Source organism: Sciurus carolinensis, chromosome 10 (assembly GCF_902686445.1).
Source record: "Sciurus carolinensis chromosome 10, mSciCar1.2, whole genome shotgun sequence".
Taxonomy (NCBI): Eukaryota; Metazoa; Chordata; class Mammalia; order Rodentia; family Sciuridae; genus Sciurus; species Sciurus carolinensis.
Window position 1 is genome coordinate 138,472,164 of NC_062222.1, and position 18,918 is coordinate 138,491,081.

Below are 18,918 nucleotides of genomic sequence, written 5' to 3' on the forward strand. Positions count from 1 at the left end.
AAAGAAAAAGGCGTGTCAGGAGGTCCTCCCAGAGAGCCGTCAGCTCTTCCCGGGGGCTGCAGGAGAGTAGAGGAGCGCGTGGCCAGGAGGCACAACCAGACGGGGCGCCACCCAGGGCGAGCTTCGCCATACGTTTTACACCCGCAGAAACACAAAGCTGGGGAAGAGGCGTCTCAGGACTTCCAGATATTGCTCTGCCAGTTACCAGTTGTCTGTGCCCGATGACGCCTCCCAGCCCCACTCTCTAACTCCAAGATGGCACAGGACCGCCTGCCCCAAAAGAGCCAAAGGAAGAGCACGGGGACGCGTGGCGAGTGGGAAGCACGGGGCAGAGGCCACACTTTCCAGAGCTTCCGACATTTCAGGACACGCCACCGACCCAGGGACCAACCAGCACTGACGTGTGACACAGCAGCTGGCGAGACCGCAGTTCCTCCTCTCGTGGCCTCAGACGTCTTCCTGGTGCTCAGCACGCCAGACACTTCCAGCATGGAAGCCGGCGGTGCCAACAACGAAAGTCGCACAAGGGGATTCCCCAAACACCTTGGAACCTGAGGCCCCTCTCTGGCAGGAGGAGGGTGCCAAGTTGTTTCTGGGTCACCTGAAGATGGTGCCCACCCATGGGAACCCCTGCAGCAATTCCCTGTAAACCTCTAGCGGTTGAACTCTGGTGCACTGCTGCCTTGCTCTGAGCCACACAGGAGTGACATCCTGGCCACGAACTGGCCCTCTCACCCCCACCTGTGACAGAGGCAGCAAAGGAGCAAGGCTCTGGCCTCCAGAGTCCTCCAAGTACAGCCTCGGTCCACCTGCCCTGACCCATGTGCCCGGCCCACCTCCTGCTGCTCCCCCAGCCCCAACGCTCGTCCTGGCTCCAGGTCTCTAGAGATCCAAACGCCCTGCACAGACCCCACCCTCGGCCCCTCCATCATCCTCAGCGTCAGGATACATCCTTTTCCCACATGGCCACCCAGCCCCACTCTTGTCCCCGCCCTCCTCGGTCATCTCAATGCCAAATTCCCCCGAGCCACCAGCCTCTGCCTTCCCACCCTCTTCCCCTAGCACCTCACCCAACACTCCTTATCAGGACCTCCAGTCCACCAATGCCTGGAGTCTCAGAGTCCCTGCCCCTACTCCCATCCTCTCATCCCCTCAGCCAGCACAGGGCCACAGGCCACCACAGACCTTGCACACAAAGTCCCCCTGTCCCCCTCTAAGAAATACAAAGTCTGATGGTCCACATTCAGACATCAGTGTTCAGCCTTACCTGTGAAACAGGAATGTAATGAGGGAGTCGGAGGGGAGATAGTGAGATTGGAAAGTTACAGCAGTTTTTAGCACCAGCCTATGGATGTGGCGGGTCCAAAGCCTATGCCCCTGAACCAGCCCTTGACAAACAGGAGGTAAGCAGGAAGGCCTGACCAACAGAGAGGACCTCTCCATTAAGAAACAGTAACTGAGGTACAGAAGTAAGAGCTGTGTCCGTGCCAAGGGCACTCGATCCAGGAAGACTCTCACCAGGAGAACAGGGAGGTGGGAACAACCAAAGGTACATTTCTTTAAATAACCCAATAGGAGACAGTAAGCCCCAGGCAACATCGGGAAGACTGTGTGCCCCATAGTACTCAGTCAATGAGGAACCAGGGAGGGACTTCGCACACGAGGAGACAGCTGGATATAACGGCTCTGGGTGTCCTGCATCCCTGGACACAGTTCTTGCAAGACCGTCAAGCCTTGATTTTTGCTATAGCTCATGCCTCTCGGTCCACTCTGTGGATTGGGTTTGGACAGGGAGTCCATTTCTCACATCCCCAACCCCACACGCACTGGTAAAACCCTAGCAGCAGTCAGGCAGGCTGTAGAGCCGGGGACAGGCAAAGCAAGGCCACGCTGTGGGGGCACTTGACGAAGGTCATCAGAACACACAGCTGGATGGACAGGCAGTTGGGGATCTGTGAGCAAAGGAAAGCTGAAGGGAGGGTGGAGTTGGAAAGGGGAAGTGAGAATAGCTGCAGAGAACAGCGGGGCCTGAAGGGGGTGGCCAAGGCCCTCCTCTCAGAAGATGTTAACGCCACCAGGAATGGGGTCCTGGGACAGGGGCAAGTCCACCTCTGCCCACAGAATCCCACTGCCCAACAGAGTGAACACCCTTTCACCTGGGGGTGCAGAGCAAGCACCCCACCATGCTATCACCTGCCAATACCCACAACCAGCAGGTCCTGAGCACACAATAGCCTCCCACTAGGGGGACACACATGAGTGCCACCCACGGAAAGGGTGGCAGAATGTGCTGGGCGCATAGAAAGGAGCCAGACTGGACACCCTCTCCTGTGCCAGGTGTGACAAGAACACAGAGGACAGCCACCACATCCCGTGGTGGAGCCCACTGGGGAAGCAGAGGCAGCAGCTTCCTGGGAAGTCAGTGCAGTTCTGGTACAGAGCAGGCAAAGGGCAGCCCTGGATGGCAGGTGGAGCTGGTGGCACCATCTTTGGGGCAGGCAAGGGGCCCCACGCCCCAAGGCTGCAGCTGCCATGTGGAGAGGCACCCTCTTTGCATCCACCACAGCCAGACCCCAAGGAAAGCCCCCCAGAGGGCTTCCGGTTACAGGCAGCACAAAAGCAAGACCAGCAGGGGCCAGGGTGGAGCTAAGCATCACAGGGCCTCTCCAGAGCCATGGCCACTCAGGTTCACTCCAAGACAGCTGTGCGGGAAGACCTGCTTATCCCCAGCTGAGGAGGGCACATCTGCACAGGCAGCATCTCTGAGGCTTGAGCCTGGGCACCCATCCCGCCAGGTGATCAGAGGCCAGGCATCCAGACCAACATGGGTTCCTGCCTCCTGCTGGGGGTGGTGAGCGTCTGGCTTATCATGTGTCTCGTCCCTGATGGCACAGGCCTGGCTGTGACGACCAAGAAAGCTCTGCTGTTGACATGACACTCCTGGCTCCAGGGAACCTGCACTCCCTGGTGCAGGCTGTGAGCTGCGGGCAGGCTCAGGTCCACACCTCACCCCGCACTCACACTGGAACAGCCGCGTCAGGTCACCTCACTGGGGTCCTTGCTATCAAGTAAAGAACGTGAGATTCTCAAGACACAATTGTCAGAGAAATTCATTGTTCAAAAACTTGCCCAAAGCTGAGCTGGGGTCATGGCTCAGTGGTAGAGCGCTTGCCTAGTATGTGTGAGGCAATGGTTCAATTCTCAGCACCACATAAAAGCAAACAAACAAATAAATAAATATCCATTGACAACTAAAAAAAAAAAAAAAAAAAAAAAACTTGCTCAAAGCTGATTCTAACTCTAAAAATAAATCTGGTCTGAGGGACCAGCATCTCGGGACTGGCCTCTCCCCCCTGGCTGCCTGCTCACACCCTCAGGGTCTCCAGCAATGCTCTGCTGTTGCTGAAGCTGTGGGGCCTGTCCTGCCACACAGACTCTGGGCTCCCAGCTCAGGCCCTCAACCTCGTCCCCTCCTGCACTAGGTCAGGCCCTGACCGAGGCAGACTCCCCAGGGTCCCTCCCCTGCCTTCCTGCCACCACCAAGACTGCACACTGCCGGCATCTGCACCTACCCGCTGTGGACCAGCACATCCATAAGGGCAGCAGGGACCTCTGGCTTCGGCTTCTGTCTGTTCCCTTCTCATACCTGCCGCCCAGCACAGTGCTCAGCACCCAGGACTTGCTGAGAGGACCAAGGAGAAGGTGCTCAGTGGTGTTTAGGAAGCCAAACAACGTGGGGGCTGACTGCTAATAGCGGGGGCGAGTCACCCCAGCCCAAGGTCGGCCGAGCAGCCATGCAGATGGCCTTGTCACAGCACAAGTGGAACACAGGAAACGTCCACAGTCTACCGCTCACCAGAAGGTCAAAACCTTGTATGAAATGACTCCATTTTGTACAAATTATACAACAGTCAGTACTTTCCACATTTAGGGGAGTGGGTAATGAACCCATGGCTTTGTGATAAGAAAAAGCTTAATTCATGAAACTCAGGTGACTGCACAGGAAACTCTGCACAGGACAGCATGGCCACACCTGCCAAGCTGCCCCGCTGCAATTGGCTTGAGAACCTGTACCCCAGGGCAGGCAGGGGGAAGCCTGCACCCAGTTACACACAGACAGGTTGTGAGACTTGGAAATGGAAAGAAGAAAGACAAATCTAACAGTCCAGCAAAGAGAAAGACATTCCTGCAAAGAACTAAATCAACTCCGGGAATGAATGCAAGTGCCTGAAGTGACATTAACCAACAGAGGAAACCAGCATGATTCGTTGTTTTCTCAAATTGAGAGTCCATCATCCTGGCAGAAGGAGACGGAGGTGTGAACTTCCACAGATAGGTGGGCATCCCCTGCTGGTCCTGCACAGTCCAGACTCTCCCCTGAGGGCTAAACAGTAGACAGCACTTCCTGTAAAGCAGCCTCAGGACCCTGGCTCCTCTGCAAACACTGACTAAGGTGGGAAGGCCCAGAGGCCAGCAGGGCCCACAGGAGTAGCAGCAGCATCTGCAGTCACCCTGAGGCAGACGCGTGGGGCAGCCACATCACCTCACTGCCCAGATCCACACAAGGCCCGAGCCCAAGTGCCCAAGTTGGCAGGAGGACAGCCAGCTTCAAGGATTGCCGAAGGACCCCAGGAGGAATCACCCATTTGGTGCAAAGGTGCCATCTCAAAGTGCAAAGGTGCTGGCTGGGCTCCCAAGGAGGGCTCCTCTCTGCTGTTGCCAACCACACAGGAGGCCCACAAGGCACAGGCCCCCCATAGAAAACAGCTAGAAATGAGGTAAGGGTGGAACCTAGTCTGCTGACGCCTGCCCACTGCCCTGAGGCCGAACCATCAACCCCTCTCTGTGCCAACAACACATTCTCCCCTGGGACCCCCAATGCAGGGCAAGAAGTGACCAGGTAACTAGCTAGTCCAATCTTTAGGCGACAGATGAGAACAGAAGCCACAGAGGACTGTCCAAGGTCAGAGCAGGGTGGCTGGTCTGAAGTCCAGATCCTTTTTTTTTCAGTGGGAGAGACAAGGGATTGAACCCAGGGGTTCTTTATAAACACTGAGCCACATCCCCAGCCCTTTCTATTTCTTATTTAGAGACAGGGTCTTGCTAACTTGCTGAGGGTGGCTTTGAACTTGGGATCCTCCTGCCTCAGTCCCCAGAGTCACTAGGATTACAGGTGAGCGCCACCACAGCTGGCTCCTGAGTCTTGTTCTACTACTGCACTGTGCTTTTGGGATACTTTTGTAACTCTGCCATGTAATGAATATAACACAAAATGTGCCATCTTGACCACTGGGGTAGCACCAGGCCTCTCATGGTGCTGCTCAACCACCACACTGTCTCCAGAGCTTTCTGTCTTCCCAGTGGAAGCTCCATCCCATGAACACCAGCGCCCACCACCTCCCCTGTGCATGGGCTCAAGGACTCCGGGTCCTGGGTGTGTGGAAGCGGCTCATCCTGCTCGGTGAAGGCCTCAGGGCCCATCCTGCCAGCATGCCTCAGGATCTCCTTCTGAGGACCATGGTGCTCCAGGTAGGGTGGCTGCTCTGAGTAGGGTGGCTGCTCTACACTGCTCCTTCCCCTGGGTGGACGCCGGGCACCTCCCTGTCCCACCTGTAGTGCTAATGCTGCTGTGTCCCTGGCCCATCAAGTCTGCTTCAGGTTCCAGGTACACGTCAGAAGTGGGAACGCTGGATCACTTGGTGATCTACTCTGAATTTCTTAGGGAACCACCACACTGGGGTGGCCACACCACTGACACGTCCAACAGTGCTTCCTCCCACTGCTGTCACTCTCCTGCTGGGCGTGCACTGCACTGGTCCGGGCTGGTCCTCTACTGGTGGCCTGCGAGGCCAGCGTGTGTCCACATGCTGCTGCCACGTGAACACCTTCTCTGAGCAACGTCTGTCTGGGTCCTGTCCCCCCTTTCTAGCTGGGTGCTTGCCACTGGCACGGAGTAGGGTTTTCCTACGTCACCTGGGCTAACCGGCACCCGCTGTGCTGTCCACGAGTGCGCCGCCCACCCTGTGCCGCTTTCCACTCGGGTGGTGAGCCTTTCGATAAACGCGACTTTCAGATGGTTGATGTAATGTGATTTCTGTATACTTTTTCTTTTGTTGCCTCCACTGCTAGAATTCAAAATCTCTAATCCAACCTAGATTACAGCCCCTGCAGGGCCAGGCTATGTCTGTCCTGACCACACTGCCCCCACCCCTCCCCAGTGCTGGGTACATAAAACACCCATTGGAATTTACTTGGCAAATAAACTCTAAGCAGAGACAATTTAGCCAAGGCTGGCTCGAGATAAAGCTGGGGAATAAGACACCCTGGAAGTTAAGAAGCCCCAACATATTCCTGGGTATCTAGAAGCCACATGTTCGAGAATGCCTGAGAAGGCCCCAAGTTCTCACCTCTGACCTTGAGAAGGAAGTGACAGAAGGGCAGAGTGCTAAAGGTACACCCCTGCACGCACACCAAGCCCCCAGCTGGCCTGGGAGACTGTCAGCTTCTAAGGACACATCTGTCCAGTCACTAGCTGATCACAAGGCTAGCCAACCTTGTGGACACATAACAGAATACACTTCACAGAATCAGTTCAGAGAAGTCACACGACAAACCACAACAACCAGCAACCAACTGCTGGGACTGAGCTGAAAGAAGCAAGCATCCTCACCATGAGGGTCCTGTCTGGGGGTCCACCTGGGCCACTCTTGTGGTATAGGAGACCCAGTATGGGCAGAAGGGGGTATGCGTGCCATGTGGCCAAACAGAGGGTTGTGCCAGTCACGACTGCCCGGCCTCCCTTCCTTGCCCAGCCTCTGATCCTGGAGCCAGCCCAGCTGGTCACCTGGTCAGTCCCCTCCCCTGGCGCAGCCTTACTCCAGGAAGCCTGACTGGCCAGGGGTACCTACCTTTTGGACTATAGGTCAGTTCCCCTGGGAAGTGCCTGCCCACTCAAGGCTAGAGAGCCAGTTCTTTCCCATTATGCACTTTGCTTCTGAAAACGTGCTTCCTGCTAGAAACCTGTGCACAACCACGTATCAGGCGGACTAGAAAGTTTATGATGCTACAGAGATAGCCGATGAATGTTGTAAGAAACTGTGGGTGGGAGCTCAAATTTTGGACTTTGTATTCCTCTGGGCCTGTCCAAGTTCTCCTCTCAGAGTGCTGCTTGCTGCTTCTCCACCAGTCTGTTTCCCACAACAGGACACTTGGGCTGTGGCCAGGTCAACTGGTCCTGTTGCCTCACAGTAGGATAGTCCCTGGGGGCCGACTTGCCAGTACTGACTTGCCACCTGGCTGTGGGCAAGGCTCTTGACATTCATGAAGCTTCACTTCCTTGCCAGGAAAACAGAAATAAAGTCACCTGTCTGGTGGCATGGAGAACTCCCGTAAAGTCACCTGCCTGGTGGCATGGAGAACTCCCGCAAAGTCACCTGCCTGGTGGCATGGAGAACTCCCGTAAAGCCACCTGCCTGGTGGCATGGAGAACTCCCGTAAAGTCACCTGCCTGGTGGCATGGAGAACTCCCGTAAAGTCACCTGGCTGGTGGCATGGAGAAGTCCCGTAAAGTCACCTGCCTGGTGGCGTGGAGAACTCCTGCCAAGGTGAGGTCGGGCACTGGCGCTGCATAAAGCAGCGGTGCTTGCCTTTGTCCAGCACTGATGCCCCAGCTCCCCAGGGGCACTCCATCCTCCTGCCCCGCTCCAGCCTGGCTGTGGCTGTAAATGCCCCTCAGTGGAGACAGCACTACAAAGAGCCCCAGGAGCAGCTCAGGACCCGCTGATTCCCAACAGGTTGAACTTCCCACATCACCAACCCTCAAGAGTCAGTCAGTTCACTTGCTAACCAGACAAGGGTACTGTAGGCCTCCCAGGCGTCCTGAGGACTGTAACCCAGCACCGTAAATCATGCAAAGCACAACACTGTACAGTGCCCAGGCCACCACACTTCAAGGGATATGGGTAAGGGCCCCACAGTCCCGAAGAGCCAGGAGGATCCAGATATTTCTCTTACTTACATAAGGACAATGGAGAGAACACATTCTTAAATATGTGCTCAAGAGACCACAAATGTCCTATCTCAAGTAACAGTTTCCAGCCCATTACCCCCTGACTAGCCCAATGAAAACAGCCCCCAGGCTACAGCTGAGAGTGCTCCTGACCCCTCCACAGGGTGGGCTCCACAGGGAAGGAAGAGGACCCCTCCTTGAGAAGCCCAGTTGGGGTTTAGAACTGCCAGGAACATGAAAAATAAAAGTGAGACCCTACTAGAACAACCTATTAAACATACATTTCATTTTACTTTTAGAAAATAAAAAGAAAAGAATCAGGTTGGAAATCCATGGAATTACAACTGCTTTTCTTTAAAAAAAAAAGTCTGTCCTCAGATATATCAGCACTTGCAGGGTCACTCTGGAGAGATGGAACTGCAGACCTGTCCTTTCCCTCTCGGAAGCACTTTATAACAAGGAAGCCCCAAGAGCTGGAGGGGCCTCAGGTGAGAGCACACCACAGGCAGCCCAGCCAGGGCTTCTGCTCTATCCTGCCCTGGCCGCAAGCAGCCAGGAGCCCACCATGGGGAGGAGCAGGAGGAGGACCTGGCCCAGGCTGAGAGTCACCTTCCCTCTCACCCCACCTGCCCACCCAGACGTCAGGGCCACGCACGGCAGCAGGAGAATGAGAGCCATGGAGAGCCAGGGCTTCCAGGCAAGGCAGTCTGCAGCATGGGGCAGAGCAGATACCCTGTGGCACCCACCAGGAGCCTCGGCCAAGGCCACGCCACCAAGTGCATCTGCCCTGCATTACTGCCAGCAGGCTTACCTTCTTGTCGTCTTTGCTCTTTCTAACATTTCGATGGGGCCCAAAAATGTTTTGCATCCCAAAAGCTTTCCTGGCCCAGTCCCTCTTCTGGGAGCTCAATGGGGCCTGCGTGAAGCTGCCTTCTACCCGGTAGCGGTCTGCGGGGATCTTGCTCATGGGAGGGGGCAGCGTGCCGCAGTTGACGCTGGACCAGCCGTCGGTGGAATCCGTGTACGATTCCTGGTCGCTGGCATGCCCACACTGCCACTCCTGGAGCACGTGGACCGGGAGCCACCGCTGGCTCAGACCACAGCCAGCACCCACAGCACCCCTTTTGGAAGGAGGGACGGAACTCCGCAAGGAGGCCGGGGGCACCTCCATGTGAGAGGGTGGGCCTAGATGCTTGTTTAAGTCCAAGAACCTGTCCATCTGGGAGCCAGCCTCAAGTGGGGAGACTGCCTCAGGGTCCCGACAGAAGGCCCCATTCCAGGGCACACCCCAGGGCTGGGAGCCCCTCCCGCCCACACCCTCCCACCCAGGGCCGCTACCCAGGCCATGCCTGCTGGAGCTGGCACCCAAGTCAACCACCAGCACCCGGTTACTCTTCTCTTCCTGGTTGAAATTCCCAATGCCGCTGTCACTGTTGCTGCTGGTGCTATTATTCTGGTGGGCATCGGCATCCCCGTCCAGGAAAGCGCGGGCCCGCACACCCTCGATCAGCTCACCCATGTCTCGGTACAGGACAGAGATGAACTGAAGCACAGGAAGTGAGGATGCTGGGAACTCCAAACAGCCGCTGGTGTCAGGGTCGGCTGTGCAGGCAAACCCAAAACGCCGCGCGATGCCTTGGTGGATCTTGTGATGAAACAAGTCTGGGTCCACCATGAACACGTGGCAGGACGTGCGCAGGGTGCCCTCCTCCTCCTGCACCAGGCTCCCATCATCACTGGTCTGCATGGTCACCAGCCCAAAGAACCGCCTGTCGTCTGGGCACACAGCACTGAACGCCAGCTTCTCAGCCGGGTACTCGGCCACCACACCAGCCTTGTCCGCGCACAGCTGCACACAGTCATGCATGATCTTCATTGTCACCAGCGAGTGGATCTTCTGTTCTGCCCGCAGGCGCCGCATGCAGCCGCGGATGGCCTGCAAGCTGTCGCACTCCAGGTTGGAGCTCGTGGAAGGGAGCTCGATGGAGCCCAGGTAGCCCACCACCATGGCAACGTTCAGAATACTCGCATCCAGTCCAAAGTCATCGTGACTCTCTAGCCCCACGCTGAAAACTGAATCCTCGTTGATGACCTTTGACACTTCCTCCTTGGAAAGCACTCCAGGATGTGGCGCACTCAGCCCCTCCAGGCCCAGGTCAAATCGTGGGGCAGCAGACTCCGACAGGGATCTCTGCTTCAGCTTTAAGGGCTCTGAACCACTCACACAAAGACCTGGGTTTTCAAAAATCATATTGAGAATCCCACCCGACTGCATTTCCTCCACGACTCTCTCTGCCCTGTTTATACCCAATGCCTTCGAGTCGAGTTTGGGCTTTAGCCAGCCTTTTCCCTCATAAAGTCCACCTTCCTCATCACTGGAGCAGGACTCCAGGTGGCCGACACCCTCTCCAACCACCATGCGCAGGACACCAGAGCACTTCCCGATCAACTTCACCACGTCCTCATGAGAGGCTTTTCTCACGTTGATCTCATTGACAGCAAATATCTGGTCTCCGGCTCGGAGGCCAACGAAGTCAGCGGGGCTGCCCCTCATGACGCAGCTGAGCACGCAAGGTGCCTGTCCAGAGAGGGTAAACCCGTAGCCAGCTCTGCCGCGGGCGACTTCCACACTCCGCACGCACCTCCCTGGCTCGCCAGCCCTGTACATCCTGAGGCGCTCCCAAGATAGACAGCATGTCGCTAAGCCAGGGGATCCATGCTTCAGGGGTGCTCGAGGCTACCACAGTTCCTCTTGAAACAAGGCCCTAAGGAGGAAAGACAAAACAGCTTGTCACCGATAGGCCCATCTCCACCACTGACAGGTATACTACCCAAACATAAAAAGATGATTCTCAAGGAACGCCACCCCAGCTGCCACGTAAATGCCCATGGGAGGGAGAGCAGAGTCTGCATCCGCCGCACCTCAAAGTGGAAAGAGAACCCTCCCTTCAAGCAGAAAGCACCTCTCAGGGATGAGGCCACCTCAGCCCTGGGGAGGCGTGAGCAGGACTCCACGGAGCAGCCCCATGTGCAGCTGTGGGGACAGCAACAGGCCCCACTGAGCATTCCCAGGAGTCACTACAGGTCACGAGTATCCAGGGGTGCCCCTCAAGTGGCAGAGCCCAGCTGAACAGCAGGGCTGTCCTGGGGTCAAAGGCCCTGAAGATCATTTCATCCAATACTTGATTTGGTCACAAATCCCCTTGAAGCATTTCCCTCAGGAGACAGGGTCACTTTATGTTCTCTCATATCCCGCAATCCTCCCACAATTAATTTTTTTGAACAAAGTGTTGTGTGCAGAAAACATATTAGTTTGAACACAACCTCAATTTATAAAGCTACAGAGGTCACGCAACAGGATAGATAAAACAATGACCCAAAACAGCAAGGAAATATAATTCTCATTAATTATTCCAGGGCAAGACTTTATCATTTAAAGTACTTACTGCATGTCACTGAAAACAGACCTGTGTCAGGGTCCCCAGGCCCACCCCTGGGCCCGCGACCCAGGACTCAGCACAAGGCACACTCACAGCCTGGCTCATCACAGCCCAGGCGGGTGTCCAGAGCCCCTCCTGGTGGAGGCTGGGGACGCACTTGACTCCCCAGCAAGGAGCCCTGGCAGCACGTGTGGCAGTGCCAACCAGGGAGCCCAGGAGGGACTCTGTGTCCAGGGCGTTCACTGGGGCTGGTCCCCTGGGCACCTTGGAGGGTCCGTGCTGAATCTCCAGACTCCCAGAGGCGGGGCAGGCGTCTACACAGACCTCACCGTCTACACAGACCCCTGAGGCGCAGGGGCCTCCCCTCAGTCAGGGGCCAAGCCGGCACACAGCCTGTCCCAGACGGGTCTCGACCGCCCTGAGAACTCTCCACTGCACCAGACCCTTTAAAAAGCAATACAGCCAGTGGCTATGTTGTGAAGATCCAGAAAACAATAAGGAACATGATTTTTAAATAACTGTAGTTAGAAGGGATTCTCGTGTCTTGGGATAAAGTTTCCGGAAACAGTCATAGACAGAGTCAGAATAATTTTCAGACACACACACAGAGAAGCTGGGGCAGGGTGAGGTGGGAAGCGCATGACCAGACACCTCCAAGAGCAGCCCCTGGTGACAACACTCTGCTTTGAGACGTGTGTGAAAACAGCAATCTATTTATAAATACTGTATTACTTAATATCAAAGTGGTGCTAAATCAGTAATTTAAATGTTAGGACCAAACTTTTAATGGATTCATATTCATCAGTAAGAACGTACCTACTGGGGCTGGGGGTGTGGTTCAGTGGCAGAGAACTCATTTAGCAGGCACAAGACCCTAGGTTCCATCCCCAGAAGCAGAAAAAAAGAAAAAGAGAGAAAATAGAAGAAAAAATTAAAAAGGTAACATATACTAAAGTTATCAAGAAATGTTTTTAGGACCTCCTCGCTGGATCTTTTTAGCAGTGTGATAGCTGAATAATGTTCCCTAATAGGTCCATACCCTAATGGCCTGTGCCCAAAAACATCCCCTCCCATGGCCACAGGACTTTGCAGATGCCATCAAGTGACCATCTGAGATGGGGAGACTACCCTGGTTATTCTATTCAGGAGGCCAGTGTAATCCAAGGGTCTCTGTGAGGGGGAGCTGGAGGGTCCATCAGAGGTGATGGCCACTGAGGCAGGCGGAGGGACCCAAGGATGGGCCCCAGCCCAGGGATGCAGAAGCCCAGCACTGCCCAGACCAACTAGGGCCTGGTCAGACTGAGGTGGGCCCTGGAGGAGAGCAGATCTGGGCTTCAGCCACCAACTAAGGGGCTGTCTCAGCACCTGATGGGGCAGGAGCAGAGTATACAAGACCCAAAACACCCAGAATCCAGTCGGCTCAGCAGTCATGATTTACCAAAGTACTGCCACTCCTGCTGGTCCGCAGGACAGTCACTATTGCACACTGGTCCAGGCCTTGACCCCTTCCTCTAGGGGCAGGAGGCCTGTTGCTTCTCTACCAGGTCGTAAGAGTCAACTGAGCAGAGAAGCCAGGGGACCTGAGACACAGGGTGCCGTCAGCTTCCGTGGTCTCTCCCCTCAGCCTGGCCAGTCAGCACAGGTGCCATGAAGTCACTATCTCCAACTGGGACCCACATCCCAACCACCACCCAGCAATGCTCAGGGCTGCTGAACATCCACCTGGCCATCTCCCCAACACCCACACGGCAACACACACACAGGAAGACATACACCTGACCCCTGGTGCCCCACATGAAAGGCACTGACCATCCCTGTGTCCAGCCGTCTTGCCACCTACCACCCCCTCTAGCAGCCGGATCACAACCCCAGGTCTCTGGGCCGTCCTGAAGAGCATTGTTGAGGCCCCAGCCTCTCTTCCCACCTGTCCTGTGGCCCAGACAGACCTGGCCACGCCTTCCAAGACACAACACGACATGGTGCCAAAGGGGATGATCTGGCAGATCCTGAAATCATCAAGGCCACTTCCGGGCCATTAAACTGCCATCAGCAATCGATGCCTCCTGCACACTTTTATCCCTACAGACACAAACACCTGCAGTGGAGAGTCCTCTTCAATCTCCCAGGGCCCAGCTCCTTGGTCACACATTCCTGTCAGCAGGCCCGCCGCCTACCATTCGATGGTGTTGCCGAGCCAGGCCTGGGGCTGCAATGCAAAGAAAACGCTGCCTTCCTGCCAAGACCTCTCAGCCCAGCCAGGAAAACCTGGAGGCAAGTGACACCCTTGACCCTGAAAGCAGCAACAGCCTGCCCCGCCTGCTCCCAACCCTCCTGAAGGTCAGCAGAAGCCCCAGGACCCAGGCCCAGGACAGCCCAGTCATTCTCAGCCCTCACTCAACCCCCAAGGACCACCTCCCCCAGGCCTAAGAGCTCCTCCTGAGCTCTAAAGCCCAGCCCTGAGCTCTCCCCACTGCTGCCCACCTTGCTGCTGCTCATCCAGGCAGCTACACCCAAGGCCTCCTGCCAGAAGCATCCCCGCCCCTGGCCGAGGCCCTAACTTACAGCCCACCCTACCCAGACAGCTGCCTCCTCACCCCAGGAAACTCCCCATCTCTAGACCTGTCTTCTGCTCATGGTCACATAGCTCTCTCTGACCACAGCCTCTGCCCCCTACCCCATGGGCTTTCTGGTGACCACCCCGGGGACCCTCACTAACCCTTTTACTTCTCCCACGCTAAGGCCCCTCTTTGCCCAGCCCCAGTATGTCAGGCATCCGCTAAGAACACTGCCCTCCACCCCATGTCCCTTGCGCCCACCCAGGGCACCCACCCTGTAGGAACTGGCCGTGACTGCCCAGTGCTGCGCTGGGCACAGATATGCTGCAGGGCATCCTGCCAGTGGCCCAGTTCCCTCTGAAGTCACTCTCATCAGTCCGTCAGTCTTGAGACCTTTCTCTGGTCACTCACAGCAACCTGAACCCTGCCAGTCTCCTCAATGCAGTCACCTGCCCTTCCCATGCTGACCTGCAGCCACCTCCTCCCCTGGCTTGCTGCTGCTCCTTCTCTGCTGGTTTCTAGCATGGGGCCCAGCTCTCTCCTTGCTCTGGGGATCTTGGCATCCAAGGCCAGGTCTCCCTTAGCTTCTCTCCTACCAGCTCACAGCACAAATGACTCCAAATGCTCCCTCCCCATGCCACCTGTGGGTGATGGACATCTCCCCAGACAGAGGAGGCACCAGCCCCTGGGTGGTCCCAGACAGCACTCCCCAGTCTGGGACATACTGATGTGAGAGGACACAGCCTCCAGAAGAGGCCATCCTGGGCTGGGGATGAACCTCAATGGTAGAGTACTTGCCTAGCATGCCTGAGGTCAAGTTCAATTCCCAGAACCAGTCAAACACACACACACACACACACACACACACACACACACACACACACATGAGAGAAAGAGAGAGAGAGAAACAAAAAGAAAAAAAGCATTGCTGGGCGTATTGGCACACACCTGTAATCCCAGCAACTCAGGAAATGAGTTGAAGGCCAGCCTTAGCAATTTAGTGAGGCCCTAAGCAACTTAGTGACTCTATCCCAAAGTTAAAAATAAAAAGGGCTGGGGGTGTGGCTCAGTGGTAGAGCACCCTAGGTTCAGTCCCCAGCACCAAAAAAAAATCCAGAGGCCCTCCAAACAAGAAGCAGGTGCAGCACAGATCTACCTGATCCAGACATGGGGCAGGAAGGTAAAGGGCACAGTACAGAGCCGGCAGTAGGGGGACATCACAGAAAGTCAGGAGAACAAGAGGACCAGCCTGGGCATTACTGAGGTGGAAGGTATCTGTTCACCTGCAAAGGCAGGAGGAGGGCTCCCAACCTGGGAAGGGATGTGTAGGGTTGTCTGATTTAAACTGCAGCTTATGTGGTGAACACAAAATTCTCCCTGAGTAAACCTGGCAGCAGCTGAGATTGAAGCCAGTTTCTAGCAATTGGCAGGAAGTTTGACTTCATTTGACTTAAAAGAAAGAGACAGAGAGAGAGAGAGAGAGAGAGAGAGAGAGAGAAAGAAAGAGAGAGAGAGAAGGGCTGAGAGGAAGAAAAACCCAAGAAGTGCTGGAGGAATTTTGTAGCCACCAAAACAAAGGGGCTCCCTGACCCTACCCTGCTATTCAAGGGACACAGGCCACTGCATGAAGGCCCCAGGGACAGAAAAGCAGCAGAAGCCACCAGTTACACCAGGCCTCCAACAGCAGGTTGCTCATGAGGAACGGGTTGTGCAGCTGCAGGGAACAGAGGGGCCACTGTCTGCTGAACTTATGAATGACAGTTAGTGTTTGCCCAATAACACCTGCCTGACTAGTTGCTCCAAAAAGTAGCAGCCTATCTCCCAGCACTAAGGACAGACAAGACCGTCCACATACAAAGGGCAAAGTGCTGGGCAGGGAATTTCAGCAGGGGCATGCCCTGCACATCCCAAACACCAGGTCCAGGCCACAGTACCCACAGTGTGGCCTGGCCACACTTCCCTAGGCACTTCACACCTGGGCCACCAGGGTAACAGTGCAGATGGAGCCGGGCTGCTCCTCACGCCCGCACCTGTCCTCCTCAGATTACTGATAGTGCATTAGATCGCTCCCATCCTGAAGCGCACTGATGCCACTTGTTCCTTATTCATCCACGCTGAACTGTGTCTGGCCCTGTCGGCACAGGGCTGGGCCCTGCAGCAGTTGGGAGGCGGGGTGCCAGTGCCCACCCCATCCCATGAGCCTCACAGATGAGCAGATGAAGCGTCAGCAGATGAAGCAGAACCAATTCTTCAACCAGGTCACAGGCCCCTCCTTTAGAAGCCACAGACGGGTGCCCGCACACACTGTCTCCAGGACAGCCCTCCTGCCGATTCATGATCACACCAACCAATCCCCAGGTATTCAGGCAAGGGGTGCAACTCCAAGAACCTGATCGACACCCACAGCACGCGGAGCTCCGGGTACCCCAGCAAGCCAGTGGGGCTGGGCTGGGGCCCAGATCCTGCAGGGAGGGAAAATACCACCTGCCTCTCTGAAGGCCTGGAACTGTGGGGTGAAGGAAGAGGCTTCTAAAGAGCCTCTTGTCAGGCAGTGCTTCTGGGTCTAAATGCAGCAGCCTCGCCCTAGCGTCCAGGAACACTTCAGAGGGTTCCAATGACGGAGCCAGCTGTGGTGCCCACATCCACCCCACATCGCTGTGAGCACCTCCTCTGTGCCAGGCACTGTTCCAGGCACATGGGAAACAACAGGTACACAGCCCGCCCTGGGGAGCCTGCCCTGAGGGCCCTTGCCATGGAGCACATGGCTGTGGACAGTGAGAACCAGGCCACGGGCAAGGCAGAGCACATGGGTTCACGCCATCACCAGTGCCTCCGCACTCACCTCTGCAACCTTCCCCACCCGACCGCACGGTCTCCACCACAAGCCCAAACCACAGCACCCTGCTTCCCAACCCTGGCGCGCAGACGTGTGGTCCCTCGGGGTTTCTAGAGGCCTGCTCTAGTTTGAATGCAGTTTGTCCCCACTGGAACTCATGTTAAGGCTCAACTCCCCAGGGCAATGGTATTGAAAGGTGGTGGATCTTTTAAGGGGTGGGGGGCCAAGCAGGAGGTGATGGGTTACAGGCAGGAGTGAGCTAGTTATAACCCTGGGAGCAGGTTGTCATAAGAGCTAGCCTAGTCCCCACTCCTGTTTCCTCTCTTGCCATATACTGTCATCTGTTATGTTATGACAGTCAAAAGATCTTAACCAGAGGCTGATCAGACGGGGCCACTCGAACTTGGACTTTCAGACTCCACCAAAACTGTGAGCTACATAAAACTCTTAAAATTATAAAGCTTAAAAAAATATTATAAAGCTCCCAGCCTCAGGTATTTTTGTTATTACAGGAGAAAAGGGACTGAGATAGAGCCCCACAGCAGTGTATGATCCTGAGAGGGCCAAGCAAATCCCTGCACTGAGCAAGCACTTTATCTGCAGCTACTGAGCCAGGGATGAAGGGATGTTCCAAGAACCAGTTCAGCCGCAATGTTCTTAGACTTCTCTAAGTGTCTGAACTTATTGTTTTTGTTCATGTTATAGTTTGGATCTTGAATGTGCCCCAAAGGCCCATGTGGTAAAGGCCTGACCGCCAGCCCATGGTACTATTGGGAGGTGGCAGAACTTTCAGGAAGTGGGTCATTGGGTTGTGTCCTCAGAGGGGACTCTGGGACCTCAGTCCTTTCCTGTCTCTCTCTCTCTGATTCCCAGATGTGTAAGGTGGAAGCTGTGCTCTAACACACTCCCTGCCATGATGTGCTGCCTCACCACAGGTTCGAAAGCAGTGGAGCCAGATAACCATGGACCGAAACCTCCAAAACTGTGAGCCACAATAAAACTCAGTTGTATTCCCACCCCACACAGGAGGCTCACAAAAGGCCAAGGCCCAGTACTGAAGGTTGGGCAGGGACAATGTGGCCACCATGGGGGTGCCCAAGCCTTATGGGTGTGAGGCTGGAAGCAGGGAGCATAGGGCTCACCCCACATGCTCATGTCAGTCCACAGCAGCCCTGACCAGCACACTCAGAAGACAGAAGGATGGAGGAGGAACTAAACACGAGAAGACTGACATGAAAACCAACCAGGGCACATTTTCCAGGAGACTACAGTAACAGGAACCTTTAACCTCCAAGAAAGGAACTAGGACCCACCCTCACTCCCTATCCTTGAACCCCACCCATCACCCATCATCCCTCTACCTAGCTGGACCCAAATGGCCCATGAACACTGCCAGCCCACCTGCCAGGATAACCAGCCAGCGAGGCGTGGCTCCTATCCACCTGCACCCCCAGGATGCTCCCAGCCAGCGCATAAGTGCTGGGGCGGACAACCAGACCACTCCCTACCCCCACCAGGTCACCCACACTGCTTGGCTATGTGTGACCCACATGTGCAGACAGCAGTGCCTTCCCAGTAACTGAGGAGCATGTGAGGCCACAAGTATATAAGCAAGGCAGGGCAGAAGCCCCAATCATACAAAAGGAATCTAAAGGGCACAGGAGAGGGGACAGTGGGGACCCTGAATGAGGATGACCTGTTATCAGACCTGTTTTCCATCCCCCAGGAAGCTCACCTGCACGTCTCCTCCTGTCCACACCCTTCTCCAGATGCATGGTACTATCATCGACTTCTGCCACCAACCCTGCTGAGCCGTCCACCACCCCAATGGTCCCTTGTGCTCCAGCAGGCCTGGTCCAAGGTGGCAAAAGCACCATGTGAGCACAAGCTGAGGAGATGGTCATGCCTTGAGAGGGGCCCAGTGTGCCTCACAGTCTTCTCGGCACAACTCCTCCCTGCAGGAGGCCACGTGGTGAGAGTTTATCTGGAGGAGATTCCAGGGCATGGCTCAGTCTGATTAGAGCGAGGCCAAGGAGATCTGGGGGAGGCCCATAAGGCTGTTGAGAAAACTGTCTGCAG

General features: G+C 55.6%; 1 protein-coding gene across 11 annotated transcripts in view; it reads right to left on the reverse strand.

The window, feature by feature from the left end:
• The window catches only part of Rgs12 (regulator of G protein signaling 12), a 97,475-nt gene that overhangs the window by 66,686 nt on the left and 11,871 nt on the right, over window positions 1-18,918 (reverse strand). For 9 of the 11 annotated variants that reach the window (XR_007110495.1, XR_007110494.1, XM_047566327.1 and 6 more), the window contains exon 2: window positions 8,820-10,773. Coding sequence is in view for 9 of the 11 variants with exons in the window: in XM_047566327.1 (XP_047422283.1) it covers window positions 8,820-10,676 (1,857 nt within the window). In the remaining 2 variants the exon portion in view is untranslated. Of the gene's footprint in view, window positions 1-8,819; window positions 10,774-12,264; window positions 12,285-18,918 lie in introns of those variants that run through there. The other 2 variants (XM_047566325.1, XM_047566332.1) reach the window with 2 other exon arrangements.